The sequence below is a fragment of the Echiichthys vipera genome (genome assembly GCF_963691815.1).
Source record: "Echiichthys vipera genome assembly, chromosome: 20".
Classification (NCBI taxonomy): Eukaryota; Metazoa; Chordata; class Actinopteri; order Perciformes; family Trachinidae; genus Echiichthys; species Echiichthys vipera.
Window position 1 is genome coordinate 16,302,588 of NC_139845.1, and position 15,931 is coordinate 16,318,518.

General features: G+C 40.4%; 2 protein-coding genes across 2 annotated transcripts; one reads left to right on the forward strand and one right to left on the reverse strand.

Annotated features, from left to right (window-relative positions):
* Positions 1–272: 272 nt before the first annotated feature.
* On the reverse strand, positions 273–4,858 carry arl1 (ADP-ribosylation factor-like 1). The gene is made up of 6 exons (XM_083934883.1): positions 4,784–4,858; positions 3,871–4,008; positions 2,757–2,838; positions 2,197–2,308; positions 1,755–1,933; positions 273–1,483 (listed from the first exon to the last, which is right to left on the reverse strand). Exons 1-6 carry the CDS (start codon positions 4,785–4,787, stop codon positions 1,453–1,455), a joined length of 546 nt encoding a protein of 181 aa, XP_083791009.1. The 5' UTR covers positions 4,788–4,858; the 3' UTR covers positions 273–1,452.
* A 1,671-nt stretch (positions 4,859–6,529) lies between these two features.
* LOC310962311 (DENN domain-containing protein 11-like) lies at positions 6,530–15,931 on the forward strand (the record flags this gene model as incomplete). Its single annotated transcript, XM_083934724.1, has 9 exons — positions 6,530–6,929; positions 9,097–9,196; positions 9,430–9,588; positions 13,272–13,428; positions 13,523–13,661; positions 13,834–13,965; positions 14,093–14,243; positions 15,170–15,238; positions 15,667–15,931. 9 exons carry the CDS (start codon positions 6,530–6,532, stop codon positions 15,860–15,862), a joined length of 1,503 nt encoding a protein of 500 aa, XP_083790850.1. The 3' UTR covers positions 15,863–15,931.

The following is a 15,931-nucleotide window of genomic DNA, read 5'->3' on the forward strand; positions in this document are numbered from 1 at the left end:
GTTAGCTGGACATCTTGTGGGTTAAATGACAGCAGATTCCACAAATCTCACTTCATGTTGTTACGTAATGGCTTTTATTATTCTAATAAATGTCAATTGACAAAGCAAACATCCCTTTGGGGCAGGAAAAGGACAGAAAACAGATGTTTCCCCCTGGTGGTTTGCTTAGTGTGTGAGGAACAAGGATGTTGTGAAAACCCCAACTAACCATGCACCTCTTCTGTTAGTTTATCCACCAGACATCATGTAACAGCTGTTACACAGCAGGACGGCTCTGTATTGCTAATGACATCAATTCACACAAATGTGATTTTTTTTTTTTTTTTACTGCTGTGAACAAATTGTCCTCAGATTTATATCCTGTGCCATTACAACTTTTTGTAATTTAAAAAAAAGATAAATTTTTACCAGTTATCTGTCTTTTGGAGTCAAAATCAAACACTCGACACAGAATGGTACAATCACTGATAGCAATCTTTACTGTGAATCATTTTCACTGTACAAGCAGATATAAATATGCAACCTTTAAACTTTGAGCATACAGTTAGTGTTCAGTAACTAAATGACTAATATGTCAAAGCTGCAATCAAGGATTGGAAAAAGGCTTTAACTACTAAATTGTTTCTTTTTTAAAAATAGTGGGACAACACAAATGAACAGGAAGAAAACAAAACAATAGAAATCCATGACACTGTATCTGCCTGACGATATAGTACAAAAACAGCCCAGGCTGCAGTAACACTTGGCCAAAGGAGGTATGGTGGATGAGTATTTCTTTCTGGTATCCCTGTGTTTTGGGGCAAAATCCCAAAACAATGTTGTTTACAGAGGTGTTATATGAGGTTGGATTTAATATTTTCTGCACCATACACAGAAATTCAGTATTATATGACTAGTCCAGCATTCTAATCAAAACTTGTCGAATAAGTTGGCAATCGGGCAGCTGCTGATCTCAGTGATGTGTCCTTGTCTCTCTGCTCAGTTCAGGACTAAAAATTTGTAGCCTGGAACTTCTGATAGTTGAGCCTTTGTGGGAAAACACTGCCACCCAGTGGATCTTCATTGCATCTTGCTGACATTGGCTTCCATCAACTACGGATCATCTTTCAGCTGTTTGAGTGGACTGGCTTTTCAGGACACAAAAATGTAGATACCAACTTGTCCATGACTGAAGTTGTACAGCTCTCTAAAACTTTCACTTGTGCCAACAGCATTGGAGGAGCGGGTGGCGTAGTGTGTGTGCCCAGTCCACTCATTACTGCAGCCTTCACTTGTAAATCCCAGGCTAGAGAGGAGTTAGGCATGGGAAGGGCTTGGCCAAGGCTTCAGGTGGGTTTGGAGATTTGGAGGGGGGGAGAGGAGTGCAATGGTTCAGTGGGGAGGGGTCAGTCACAAGGCTTCACACAGCAGGGTCAAAGGTCAGGAGTATGTACACAGAATAAGTGGGAGCCTTTACTGTCGACTCTTCAGGGAATCCACCAGCCTGAGGACAAAGAAAAATACAATTAAACCTCGGTAAACACAGAACCGATAACATCTTGTGCAATATGAACCAATACTGAGGAGTAATAAAATGTCTTTATGAACCTTCCACGTTGTCTTTTGCTTTAAAATGGTTTGCCATGTTCACAGGTGACGTTTCACCACAGCAGATATCAAATAAGATGTTGAGTTTTTCCTAATTCATACAAATTTTAAAATAATCTTCAACTATTTCTATTATTTCTTCATACAGCAAGTATAGTAATGCCTACCATTCCATTGCCTCATCCAGGCCTGTGCCTTTTGTGGCCGAGGTCTTAAAGATCTGCCATTTTCTGTCTTTGAGGGCAGGGAGGCCCAGAGAGTTGGCCACCTCAGTTGGTGTCATTGCCTGGTCCATATCCTGTTTGTTTGCAAATACCACCAGGATGGCTTTCTTTAGCTCTTCCTCCTGGATAAAAAATACAAAGACACAGAATGACATCATGAAAAGAGACAGAGCCAGAGATTTGCCATGTGGCAGGCAGCTTATAAACAGGGTTCCTACACATTTTCCATTTCAAAATTCCATACAGTTGTTTTGTATTTCACTCTGGACAAAGTGTTGGAATTGGCTCTGCTGCTAGTATGATGGTTGGATTTTGTAATGAAATATCTTCACATCCTTCTAGGCTCAATGTATAGGAGTGTATAGCTGAGAATAAGTCTACGTACCTCCAACATGGCCACCAGCTCAGATTTTGAGATGCCCATTCTGTCGCGGTCGCTGCTGTCTACGACGTAGATGACGGCATCTGTGTTTGAGTAGTAACATCGCCAGTAGGGCCTGTCATGCAGACAGAGGAGCAGTGAGAACATTTGAAAAGTGAGGGGGAAATAAATTCACCTATTATATATACACGCGTATAAACTATTTTTTCTGTTTATACCATAGAAATAGAGAGAAAGTTGAATTGACATTCAAATCAGTATATCAGGATGGTCAGAGCAGTGGACATTTTTATGTGTGGCATAGCAAAGAATTATGACCGTTGTATAGTGGGATAACGCATTCCATTTCCCTGGTCAGTGCACAACGCTGACGGCCCTTTTCTTTTGAACTAGTTCAATTATCACAGAAAACAGTTTAATTTCTGCTCTACTCTCATTCTATTTCTATAGTTTTAACAAAATCTCCAAGGTTCAGTTTGGAGCTAGGCCCATGTTCCACACATATACATTTCTACGCAATATCTCTCGCTGAAGCACAGCCACCATCTGCCACTTACACCTACCTGATACTCGTCTGTCCTCCCAGATCCCACACCTGGAACTTCAGATTTCTGTATGTGACTGTCTCAACATTGAAGCCGATTGCTGTTTGGGAAGAAATCCAAAATGGGTACAATGAAAGCGCAGAAAGTGAGCCGGATTAAAATCCACTGTCCACTGAGTACTACAATTATGATATGTACTGCGGTAAACATTAATGTGAGGGGTATGGAAGCAACATGATGCTTGTTTTTGTAGCGCTGGAGTAGCTGGAGAGCTACTACCATGTATGTTTTAGGTTTCTCCATACTCATTAATAATAAAACTTCAACTCTACAGTATTACTGTATTCCAAATAAATGGTGCTCATAGATTGTATAAAATGGTGCTCAACAAAATTGTCAAATTAACAAACCACAGTGACATGTGCAAGGAAATGTTTGTGCTGTCATGGTAGAAGTGTTCATCATAGTTACTCCCCCAAGTGGAAAACATGCAAGTATTCAGCATCTGCACATTCACATGGACAAATAACGAGGCAAAGGCTGCTAAAATTGTAAAGAACTGTTGTGTGCGATCGGCTGCACACAGAAAACAGTCAGTATTTTTGGATGCAACATGTAATTAAATCAGCATTGTTTGATTATGGCCAGAACATCTTTAGAAGTCCTCATGATTTTAATAAGGCAAACAATCTTGCCTTAGATGTGTCCCTATACATTATTTTACTATAAAAAAGAATTATTTTTATTTTGTTGGCCTTCTAATCAAGCTAATCTGGTTTTCTCCTGGTATCGCAGCTGGCCTTGCTGACATCAGTACATACTTTATCAGCTGGAGTTAATTTAATTAAAGCCAGTGAAGCTTCTCTCCAGTCATGTGTCAAAAAATGGATGTTGATCAGACCGGTCGCCGGTGTTTATCAGGCATTTGCCTGCAGGATTACTGGTCAGAGCCACTCATGATCTAGTTACTGTACATAAATAGGTTGTTCTTATACCACTAATAGTGAAATGGATGTTAATGCCAGGTCTGAACTGGACCTTGAACTGATATTAAGGATTAAGGACATTTTGTAAGGAGGAATAAATAACAAATAAGTATGTAAAAATAGAACTAGAACAAACCAGTACATACTTGGGATTGTGGTGACCACCTCTCCAACCTGCAGCCGGTACAGAATGGTTGTTTTTCCTGCGCCGTCCAAACCCAGGATCAGGATCCTCATCTCCCTGGTGCCAAACAGGCCAGAGAAGATACTAGAGAAGAAGCCACCTGAAGAATGCACAAAAGGGGAAGAAATTAGTGCTGGGGAAAGTATTCTTTATTTATGTATCATCTAAAACAACAAACATTTGCTTGCTTCATCTTCATTATGAATCACATACTTTGGATTTGTTGCCTCATCACTGTGGGCTCGTCAAAACAATTGGCATTTTCCATCGTTTTGACTTAGCATACATTTAATGAGAACTCAAATAATCAAAAATAAAATTGTTCATCAATGGAAAATCAAGTGTCAATATAGTAGTTACTTTGAGGTCCAGACTCGCAGAACCAGAGAGAAATGTGAAAGACTTGTTCTTCACCTGGCGCTGTTTGAAACCCGGCTCTTTTCCGCAGTTGCATGACAGTGGCCTAAATAGCTGTCAGTGCCCAGGTGGTTGAGCAAGTTAGCTGATGTTAGCTTAGCTTCAGTAACTGGCGATATGACATTATGGAATTAACTAAAGACCGCAGGGTGTCGTGTTTGTTCTCTTGTGTCCTATACGGATGTAAGGAAACAGCTAGCCCGAATAGCTCGGAAACAAAACATTAGGAGCTATCCACACCAAACACTGGACAAAAACATACGGTATTCTCACAGTAACGTTAAGTTAAATAAAACTGCCGTTAGCTAAGTTAGCAGGCAGCAGTCGCATTAAGTGTTTAATGAAGCAGGAAGGTACATAACAGAGATATACCGGTGTCTAAACATAAACACGCACGGGGGCTATGGGTACTCAAGGAGAAATGCCTGTTTTTATCGTCCAATAACGAAAATACTCACCCATTTCGACAAGAATACGGTCCTTCGAGCAGCAATACAGTCCTGTTGGTTGGACAGACACCTTCTTCCGTGTGGTTGACGTGTCGCTGAGTCACTAACTCTCGTCACCAAGTCTCGCGTTACTATAACCACATTTATTTATTAAATAATTCCGAATTCAGTACATTGCATGTAGTAAAGTTAAACTAGTGAATTACATGCTTGCATGTGGAAACACAAGACAGACGTAAGATTTACATATAAGGGAATTCACTAATTTATATTCGAAGTGTGTCGATGCAGCATTGCATTCAAATATCACAGATAATTGTAGAAGAAAGGGGGCTTAGTAAAAGTTAGATAACCTATATTTGAGTATATTTTTTTAAACGGTTCTCTCTTAAATACTAGAAAGTGAGGGAATGATTTTAAATATCTGTTTCTATGATTTGAAAAAAAAATATCCCCAATATAATCACCGCATTCACCAATTCCCCTTGTGGTGCCAAGAATAATTTCGTCAGTTGTAAAACTTGGTCAAGAAATTGTCAACCAGTTTTTCACCGCCACCCAGGAACTTTGTAACTAAACAGGTAGCCTACTAAAGTTACGTGTAGTGGTTTAAATTGCCTTTTTACAAAACGCACATAGAGCTAAGTCAATGTTAAATTTGTAGTGTAGAAAATCTTTAGATGGCTACACTTTATACATTGTTTTAAAATGCACCTCTTTTGCTTTGGGTGGTATTGGGGATTTCAGATAGATAGTTCAGAGTGTGGCTGAGGCTGAGGGAGGTTTTAATTTCTTTACGGTCTCACAAGGTGAATTTAACTTGACATACTACCCTCCTGTTATATTTTTAAAGATTCAGATTTTATATCAAATGTGACCACTAAGGAAAAATTAAAACTCAAAATATAAATTCTATTCTAATAGTAAATAAATAAATTGGCAAAACTATTAGATTATCTGGGCATTTTAAATGTACTCCCTTAGTTTAGCAGACCGCTAAATGTTGTTGTTCCTTTTTACGTTTTACTGTCTTTGTACATTTTAATTTACGTTATTATTATTATTATTTCTACACATAAATACATGTTTGCCGTTGTGTATGACTCTGGAAAATGTAATAAAAGTCATGTTTCTATCGAATCTTTTTAATTAAAAAAACAACACTCGCGTTCATTTTATTAGGCAACATTCGACATATCCAAACTGTGATGCTTAACTGTAAAATGGACAAATATCAATTAATAAAACGAGTTTAAAATTTACAAAAAATTTAGTTGACACATAAATAACCATTCAAAGTATATACACATGAATCTGATTTATAAAAACATATATTGTTTTATCGAAAGTGCTGCTTGTGAAAAAGGATTCAATGACGTTGTGTTACAGGGTGCATTCAAGAAGTCAAAACGGTGTCGCGTTCCCAAATGTTCACTAAGCATTCTTAGTAGAGGGAGTTTGACAGTGACTGGTGAAATGTTTTTGAATGCAGCTCACATCAGACGAAGGAGTTGCCCTCTCTCTCAACAGCATCACATTTATGATCACCCCAGACAATAAAGATTATTAAGATAGACGTAAAAGCAGCAACGCGCAATTGGATGTAAACATGCAGCCGTTCGGAACAGTTTAGAATAACTTTACAATGCGGGGCTTGCTCTGAGCTATAATTCTCAACGGATGGACCTGGTGCCTGTCGGCTGAGACATCATTTACAATCCGCTGTGAGACTGACGAGGCGGGACCGCCGACAGGATGGTGGAGCGGTCGGACCGAGCCCCTCTGCTGGACTGGGAGGAGGTTCCGTCCGCGGAGAAGCCCGGCGGAGCGGCACCGGCGGCACACTGCAAGGAGCGACTGGCGAGCCCCTCCAACAGCCGCACTTCATCGGGGTGTTCCGCGCCGGGGCTTGGGTGGAGCAGCGGTCCAGGGGGTCCCACTCCCAGTAGGTCTGTCTCCAACACAGACGGCTGCAGCGCCCCGCCACCCGCGACCTCCACCCCGGCGGGAAAGGATGAAGCCCTGCATCCCGACAACGGGGAGCATCTCTCGGATGCAGGGTCGAGGGAGGTGTCGCTGGAGGACAGGATGGTGAAATGGGAGGAAAAGGACCAGATTGTGTCGGTCTTTGTGGTTACATTCAATACCAGATCAGGTGGGACATAAAAATAATATGCAACATGGAGTTATCATCGCTCTAATAAGCAACAGAGGGAGGGAAATGTCCATGTTTATAGAGAGGAAAAAAGGAGATCAGATGGAACCTGCCTCGTCTAATGCAAGTAATTCCTGTGTCTGACTTGACGCCCAAAAATGAAGAGCGCATGTTTGTACCAAGTCTGCAGAAGCTTCTCCTACAGGTGTGGCTTTTTTTTTTGTCTGGCCTGACCAAAAGGTTGGAGACATAATTAAAAGCCATCTGTAAGCCTACTACAGAACAGACATGTCAAGATGTCAGGGTGAGTTCTGAGGTGGAAATCAATCAGCTGCTCCTTTCTGCAGGGCAGGCCTTTACATTTTTAATGAGGGGCATGTTGAAGATAGGGTGAGCCCCCTGCGAAATAGCAGCCAAGGCAGCTTACTTACCTAGAGGGGCTAATCATTTTAAGATGCATAAGATCTTGTGTTTTCAGAAATGATAGAGGAAATACCTGAGTGAGCGAGCGACCGAGGAGATTCCCTACAGGGTGGAGCTGGGTGCTTTAGGATTTTGCAGCATGTTAGAATGACATGAAACCAGGAGAATGGGGTATGGTTATAATAACAGATTATCATAAAAATGCTTTTTTAAAAGGTTTGCTCAAGGGAAGGGTTACTGATATTAGAACTCCATCTGATCTTTGCAGGGAGTGCCTCAATCTGAAGCCAGTAGTCAATAATATAACACCTGGACATTCAGTCCACTAATGAGCTAATGCTGCATGTTTCCTTAATACCAGAGACGGGATTTACAGGGTTACTTGTGATGAGATAAAACAGGAAACATTATTGTACGCAGTGCACCTGTATAGGATTTTAACAGAATATTTAATAGGTATAACTGTGTAATGAAATATTGCAAAACAGCTGGCTGTGGTGCATCATTATATGTGTACCTGTAGAGGAAACCATACCCTTTTTTATTCAGTACATCATTATATTTTTCATATTTGCATTATTTTTTGTCACTCAGGTGGCAGTCTAATGTTAAACACTTATGTTACAATATACCTTTGACTTAGCATCACGACACAATGTGGATTATTAATACAGTTGTGGTAGTGTTTTGGCAGGAAATAACAATAATAATAATAATAATTAAAAAATGGCCCTATTCTCTACACCCACAGATAGTAAGCTAGCTTCCGCTTACTTATTACTGAGCAATCCACCTGAAAAACAATCAAACAAAATCAGGTTCAGCTTCTGTACTTAGCTGCTGCATGTTGGTCTTTGAGGATAATATTCTGGATGAAAAAGTTCTGTGTTTTTGAGAGAATTGAGGGAATTTAATTCTTACCCTTTTTATTAGAGAGTGCAGCAAAGAAGTGACAGGAAATGAAGCAAGGGAGGGAGAGCAGATCAGGACATGCCGACACTTCCTTGCTTTTAAGCGAAAACAAATGAGACCTGAAGATTTCCTAAAACATTTCTGAGCCTGTACTGTACTAGTGCAAGAAGAGGATTAATTAGTACTAGGAGGAATTGAAGCACTTCCCCTGTAATATAGCTGAATCAGTCTGACAGTTAATATTGATTTTGAGGACAATTTCTTACAGAATTTCGTCAAGCATCAAGAGCCACATGATATATCACATATCAGAGATGATTTTGTGCTTTAGTCCACAAATGGGATGCAAAATATGTAATGAAAAAGTATTGGAAATAGCTTTTTATAGACACTTTGCACTGCACAGCACTTAAAGCTGAATACTTAAAGTCAGTGACATCTGTGAGAGTGGTCCTAGAGTATCTTTGGCGTTCAGGCACAGGCGGAAGATACAGACCTGTAAGGCTCAGTCTAGTGTCTGAACTCATATTGCTGCAGAAACTCCACAGACTGATACGTGTAGCTAAAGATTAGATTGAAAAACCACACCGGCTGAGTCACCTTCTCTGTCTCCCTGCTCCTATCAGACCATATTTGCTCAGCTGCCGAACGAGCGTCAGTGCTCAACCGCCACATAATGAATTCCAGGGAACGCAGTCGGGCCGTGCCACTGTTGTTTCATGAACATGAAATGAAACGGTGATAATACATTGACAGTCCGGTCTTGTATCAGCTCTCGCCTGTTCGCTTGCATGTTTTAACGTCATCTCCTGTGTTGTGTTGGGTGTGATAGGAAACATGCTGGAGTGGTGTCTGCCCAAAGACATGGACCTGGAGGGGGTGGAGTTCAAAGCCATCGCCAGCGGCTCTCACCGGGTCTCCACAGACTTCATGTAAGCATTTGCACAATAGAGGAACTTCTTTGCATCCTGAAGGACATAACCAAGGGGAGGGAGCTCATTTTCAGTATTAGGATGCGGCCCCATGTTTTTCTTCTGGCAGGACAGAATGACACAAAGTGTTGCCTGGCAAAAGAAACCCCAAAACAAACAGCCATCTGGCAGAGCTTTTGCCTTTCATGACTCATGGCTTCGTCTGTCTCCCTCTCTCCTCTATCCATCCACAGCTACTTCCGAAAGGGCTGCTACTTTGGCCTCGCCTGCTTTGCCAACATGGCGGTGGAGAGCACGGTGGAGAGGGGGGCGAGGATGAAGTCGGTAGGGATCCTGTCTCCTTCGTACACCCTGCTCTACCGCTACATGAGCTTCCTGGAGCACCAGGTCAGGTAAGAGGAGCCAGTTTGATACCACCGAGCGGTCCGCATGCACACGGCAGGAGCTGTTACATTCACCAAACAACAGGCTTAAAACAACTTCTTTCATGTGTAAAATGTCACAAAATAGTGATTTTCCCACAGCTCAAAGTGACAACGTCAAACTGCTTAGTTTGTCCAGCCAACATACTAAATCATAAAGATATTCAGTCAACAAAAACAACCCCCCCTCAATGTCCGTTTAGAAGCTGTGTGGGAGTTTATGATCATACCACAGCTTCTTCCTCAGGAGATGATAGTATCATCGGTGTTCAAATTTGACTTTTCTTTCTGACTTTAAAATTCAGATTGAAATTCAAAGACACCTTCATTTTGAGAAGCTGGAACAAGTGACAGGTGCATCAGAGGAAAGTGTCATCTTGAAAATATCGTTGTACCGCGCACTGTCCGCTTACAGCTAAAAACTTTCATAATAATCTTTCAGACGTTCATCAGGTATAATGAGCAGCATTAAAACATTTCCATTTATATAATATATTAATATATACATAGGCGCTGCCTCAATCAACCAGTCATCCCATTGGAGGACTTTGGATGTTGGTTTGAAAAGTCATTCAGTGGTTTGCTTCAGAAGTCAGAAAACAACAATAATGAAGTTAGAAAAGTATATAAATAGATCTTAACATTTCATTATCTTTTCTTTCCTTTAAAATGCAGCTGAATTAAACAATGTCATCAAAATGATTTAAAGGAAAGAAAATAAGAACAGAAGTAACAACATGTCACTTTTGAGTGTCATACATTTAACACCATTTACATCGTAAGCATTAGATTCTAGTCATTTACAGTTGTAAATAAAGAACATAGGGGCCCATTCATCAGTTAGTATAAAAATGTCCCAGTGTTATAATTAAATAGTAGAATATATATATATATATATATATATATTAGATGCTAGAAATAAAGTGCGGAGGACCAATATTCATTTGTTTTATACGTAACTCCAGAATACACCAAATGGAGAGAGAGCTTATTATCTAATAAATTCTACATGATTGACCTTTTTTAAAAAAACATTCAAACCAACAGTTATAGCATGACATTCAGCAAAAGTTCATCATTTAGTCTTTTGGGAGACTTTGGGTCTACTTAAAATGATTCATTGTTTATCAAATGAAAGTTAAAGTTATTTCATTTTTCACTCTTGTCCCATGATACTACAACCACTACTACAGTACTACCACTAGTATGAGGCTTCAGGCATGGCAATATTAGTCCACATGGAAGTTGACATATGGCCACTAGGGGCCAGTAGTGGACCCTTTTGACTGTCCTTAGCCTAGTTCCTCTTCTCCTCTCTTTTCCCCTCATCTCAAATAGATCACTCTCACACTATCTGTGATTCCCTTTTCTCTGCTACACTTACACCACATTATCTTTAAACCCGGCTGGTGTGGACCGGCCCGTGTACTCCAGAGTTACATCCCATGATCGGTCACACCCGTCACGCTTTCTCTTTGAACATAGCTCTCTCTATAGTCAGTCCCGCTTTCTCTCTCCTTTCCTTGATCCCTCTCCACAGTTCCCACACTCTGGCCTCCAGTCACACCGCGGTCACGCTCCTTACTCATCATTCCCCACGTAGCTTGCTCCAGATTCCCCATCTGCTGACTGCTACGGCAGTTATATAAAGGGATCACTGTTGGTCATGAGGCGGCTAAGAGACATTTAGAAATTCCTGCCCCCCCACCCTTTTCCATTTTCTTCCTCCTTTCTTTATTGTCTGATCTGTCTTCTCCTGGCACTTTCAGCTTGTGGAACTCATTAGCTTTACAGGGACATGCTAATGATGCTAACAAGAATACATAATCACTTAACTGCTCAAATAGTTGATTGGAAGAAAATTAACATACAGTACTTTTGATAAGTAATTAAATGAAGTCATTTATTCATCCACATTTGCTGGTTCCAGTTTCTCAAAAATGAGGATTTGCTGCTTTTCTTGCAAACTTGTAAACTGAATATCTTCCATTTTGTCAGACAAGACATGTGATTTAAAAGAAAATAAGATTCAAACCCCATGCATTCAATTAAGCAATGATAAGGGTGAAATAACTTAGAATTCAATAACACACTGTATCATATAAAACTGCTGCAGCAACATTTTTTCTGTTCTCCTTCCTTTGACTTCTACTTTATTGCTATTTTTTCCATCTTTATGTTTAGTGTAGTGTTTTTTAAGGCGAGGAAAGTGTGTGAAATTCTTGATTTGTGATATGATGGAAAAACTATAAATAAAATATTGTTTAATTGGGATTTAGATGCCACTTTAGGGCTTGAAATTGTGATGGGATTAAGGCTAAATAAATAATGAATGATATAATAATGACAGATTAATCACAGATGAATATGATAGAGGCAGTCCTGATCAGATAGTATCCAAGGGAACCAGGTTGAGGTGCCAAGAAACCCACACATCCCGTCTGGATTATTTCAGCTGAGAATAATTAACAAAGCCTTATTATAAAAGCAGCACATTCTCAGGGTCCAGCTATGTTGAGCAGCGGTCTGTCCTCTGTACTTTGGTCGTATACTGTATGTTTTCCCAGAATGACATCCAGCCCACTGCAGTTCAGGATAGTCCATACTATTGTTACTGAATGCGTTTCCAAGCCAACTGACTGTGTATTACAAAGAGCAGCGGCTGATCTTTTCTATGCTGTTTCTGCACTAATGAGTGACTGTTCATTCCACTTTTTCGGTGTCAATTTAACATGGCTCTCTGGGCTGAACGTCTGTCCAAGTCATTTTGAAAACCTACTACTTAGAGGAAAAACCAAGCTATCTGTAAATAAACTATGTGCATTAACTAAAAAGCAGTGGCTGCCTGATGCACAGCAGTACTCTAAGATGCTGAACAGGGAAAAGACAATGTAACTAAAACTAATATTCACAGTGTACAGGAAACTGTGTTTGACTAAACATAATTTATTTACTGTTTATTTACTTATTTTGTTAGTGTAAAATTGAAGGGATCATATATTAGAATATAAAATAATATTGAGTTTAATATTAGGTAATGTAGAGTTGTAGTTGATATAAGAGAAAAGAATAAGATGAAATTGGTTTGTATCTTGTTATAAAGTAAAGATAAGTGGTGATTCAAATCTTATGAATGATAAATAAAAATGCTGAAATTAGTTTATAACTTTTTTAATGTAAGGATAAGGGGTGATTAATATATTTGAAATATAAATAGGCTAAAATGAATCTATATATTTTATAAAGTAAAGATAAGTGGTGATTCAAATGTTATGAATGATGAAGAAATGTGCTGAAATTAATTTCTATCCTGCTATAAAGTAAAGATTAGTGGTGATTAATATATTATAATTTATAAATAATAATGCTGAAATCAAGTTATATATTTTAATAAAGTTAAGATTAGTGGTGATTAATATATTAGAAATTCTATTGACTATATATACTATAAATCATGAAATACTACTTATTATGGAAAAGGGGTGGGATTAAATAAGTTATACTTCTTCCAACTCCTGTTCCCTGTTTCCTATAAGTAAAAAGTAAATGAACGTCGAAGAAAAATATGCTTATATATTTATATATTAACTATTTTAAGAATTTTACAGTTTTAATGTCACTGGTAATAGTATTTTCTTGTCCCCCTGCTAAAGGCTCCAGCTTCAGTCCCCAGGCCACTACTCTCCCCTGGAGGCCTTCTACGAGGACAAGAGAGCACTTCTGCCCCCCTGTGGTGACGTTGTTGTTACCGCATGTCCAGCCAATGCCTGGGGAGCTGCAATCAACCACAGCATGCACCCTGAGATGAAGGTAGGGAGGCACATTTCCACTTCTACCACTATGTCAGCTGGTCTTTTCTTTACGCTGTATGACTCAGTAACCTTTTTGAATACCTCTGGAGCAGATCACGCACCCTGCGGGCTGTATGTCCCAGTTCATCCGCTTCTTTGGGGAGCAGATCATGGTGCTGTGGAAATTGGCGCTCCTCCGCAGACGTATCCTCATCTTCTCTCCTCCGCCCGTTGGCGTGGTCTGTTACAGGGGTGAGAATGGACCTGTATGAATAGAAGTTTAAAGGAATACTTCAACATTTTTGGAGTTCAGTGTGAAGATTGAAGCCGCTCTTGTGTCTAAGAGTCATGCACACACACAGTCCTGTGTCACTCTCTTTCTCTCCCACATCATTGGTCTGATTCCACCCTCTTTCCGCCTCAGTGTACTGCTGCTGTTGCCTGGCAAACATCTCCATCCCGGGGATAGGCGTAGCCGTGCCCGAATTCCGCCCTTTCTTCTACGTTAACGTGGCCGATATCAGCGCCCTGGAGAACGAGCTCTCCTACGTGGCGTGTGAGTGGATGCTCAAAACATGTTCACATTTGTGTCCAGTCCCTGAAGGAGTTGGCTCTTATACATCTTTGCAGGTATGATTAACATCTTGTGTATCATAACCCTGTGTGTGTTTGTATACTTAAAGGTACTACTGAGAAGATCTTTGAGGAGAAGAAGGATCTATACGACGTGTATGTAGACAATCAGAATGTAAAGACCTACAGAGACGGCCTGAAGCCTCTGCTCCGCCTCAGCACCGCAGACAGGGAGAAATATCGCAAACTCACAGAACAGAGGTAGGTAACGCTGGTAGCAACCGGATTACTGCTTGCATTCCGATCTACTACACTCTTGGCAGTCAGTATGTGAATCGAGAACCGTTTCCAGTTGAAAACCGGTAACTGGAAATAGGTTTGTATACCTCAGAACACATCAGTTCCTTTAACCGACAGTTGCACATTGCAAAACAATGTCAAACTCATACGCCTACGCTTCTGGAAACTTGCAACAAGGAGGCGTCATGGTGTAGAGAGAGAAACATTCCAAAGTGTGGTGTTATAATAACATTAGTCCAGCCTTACCAGAATTTTTCTTTGAGAAACATGAAAATCGAATTAAAAGAGAATTCTGTACAAATATTATCTCCATGAACCCTGTGTTCAGACTCAGGTAATAAAAGAGGGTCATTGACGCTGAAAAACCTGTGTAGGAAGACTTTTTTTTTTCTACACAGAAAGAAATCCATGAGGTAATTGATAAAGAATCGGACTGATAAGCAGAATCGATACAAGCACTGGTATCAATAAACTCATATTTCTGCAGAAACGTATCAGTTCCCAGCCTTACTTGGCAGGTGTATCGCTGAGGATCCTTTGATGTGCATTGTCAAATTTGGTGCAATTTAGACACGCATTGAGTTCATTAATCAACTTTGGATAAAGGCGTGAACAGCTGTGCAGCAGAAGCAGGGACACGGCTTCAGGGCTCTGCACCTTCACAAGTGACCATAGTAACCTTTATATCTGCTAACTTGAGCATAATTTTGTCATGCTCACTGACAGTAAGCATTCGGCTCACAAAGCTGCTAGCACAAAGTGTACCATAATTATGTCGGTATACATCACAAATAGTGCACTCTGTCCTGTAGGTCAAAGGAACAGCTAGAAATAAGTGTGTCTCTGTGTTTTTGTATGTGTGTGTGTGTGTGTTTGTGTGTGTACAGGCAGATGCTGCTGTACTCCCAGGAGGAGAATGGAGACTGTGTGTCCAGTGAAGAGGATCTCTTTATTCTGTAAGTACAACATGATTCATTTAACCAGTCAGTGAGTCGTAAACTACTGATTAACCACTGTACGCAGAGCAGACACAACTTGATCTTTTTCACGAGGCGACACAATGGCAGCTTAGACAAAAATTGAATTAAAGAGGTAATGAGCCTGACAGAATTCCCCGTTCTCTCTCACAGTAACTGTAGTTAAATCTCACAAAGGGCAGTTTTGTGTTGCTTAGTGTGCTTTTTCCATCTTATCACTGCAACTGTTGAGAATAGAGACATGAAACGAAAACTGTGGGGATGTGGGAGGAAAGCATACAGGACAAGGGGGACAAAACAAATGAAAAATTCAACTTTGCAGATATTTTTAGGTGTGGAGCTGAGTAAAAAAAAACAAAAAAACACCTAACAACTATCAACTTACGTCTAAATCTTGACTTATCCAGGTTTTTCCTGGAGCAAAACAACAGGATTTTCCAGACCCTCAGCGAGGTAGCAGGGAGCCCCGATCCCACTCTGACCCAGGAGAGCGTGAGGGCCATGGGTCTGGATCCCCACGGAGACAGGCTGTTCCTTCTCCACCTGCTGGAGATCTACGGCTATGACACCCTGCTGGTGTCGGAGCAGCTGTGCTGCAGTTGAGAGATGGCGGACGGGCACTGCTGGTTTGAAAAAGGGGGTTGATTTGCCTCGAGCAAACTTCGAGTGCTG

What these genes read in the sequence shown, in the direction of transcription:
- arl1 (XM_083934883.1), bottom strand. An exon ending in GGTGGTCACCACAATCCCAA is followed by an intron (nt 2,839 to 3,870) that starts GTATGTACTGGT and finishes CTTCCCAAACAG; the next exon opens with CAATCGGCTTCAATGTTGAG. An exon ending in AGCTGGTGGCCATGTTGGAG is followed by an intron (nt 1,934 to 2,196) that starts GTACGTAGACTT and finishes TTTTTTATCCAG; the next exon opens with GAGGAAGAGCTAAAGAAAGC.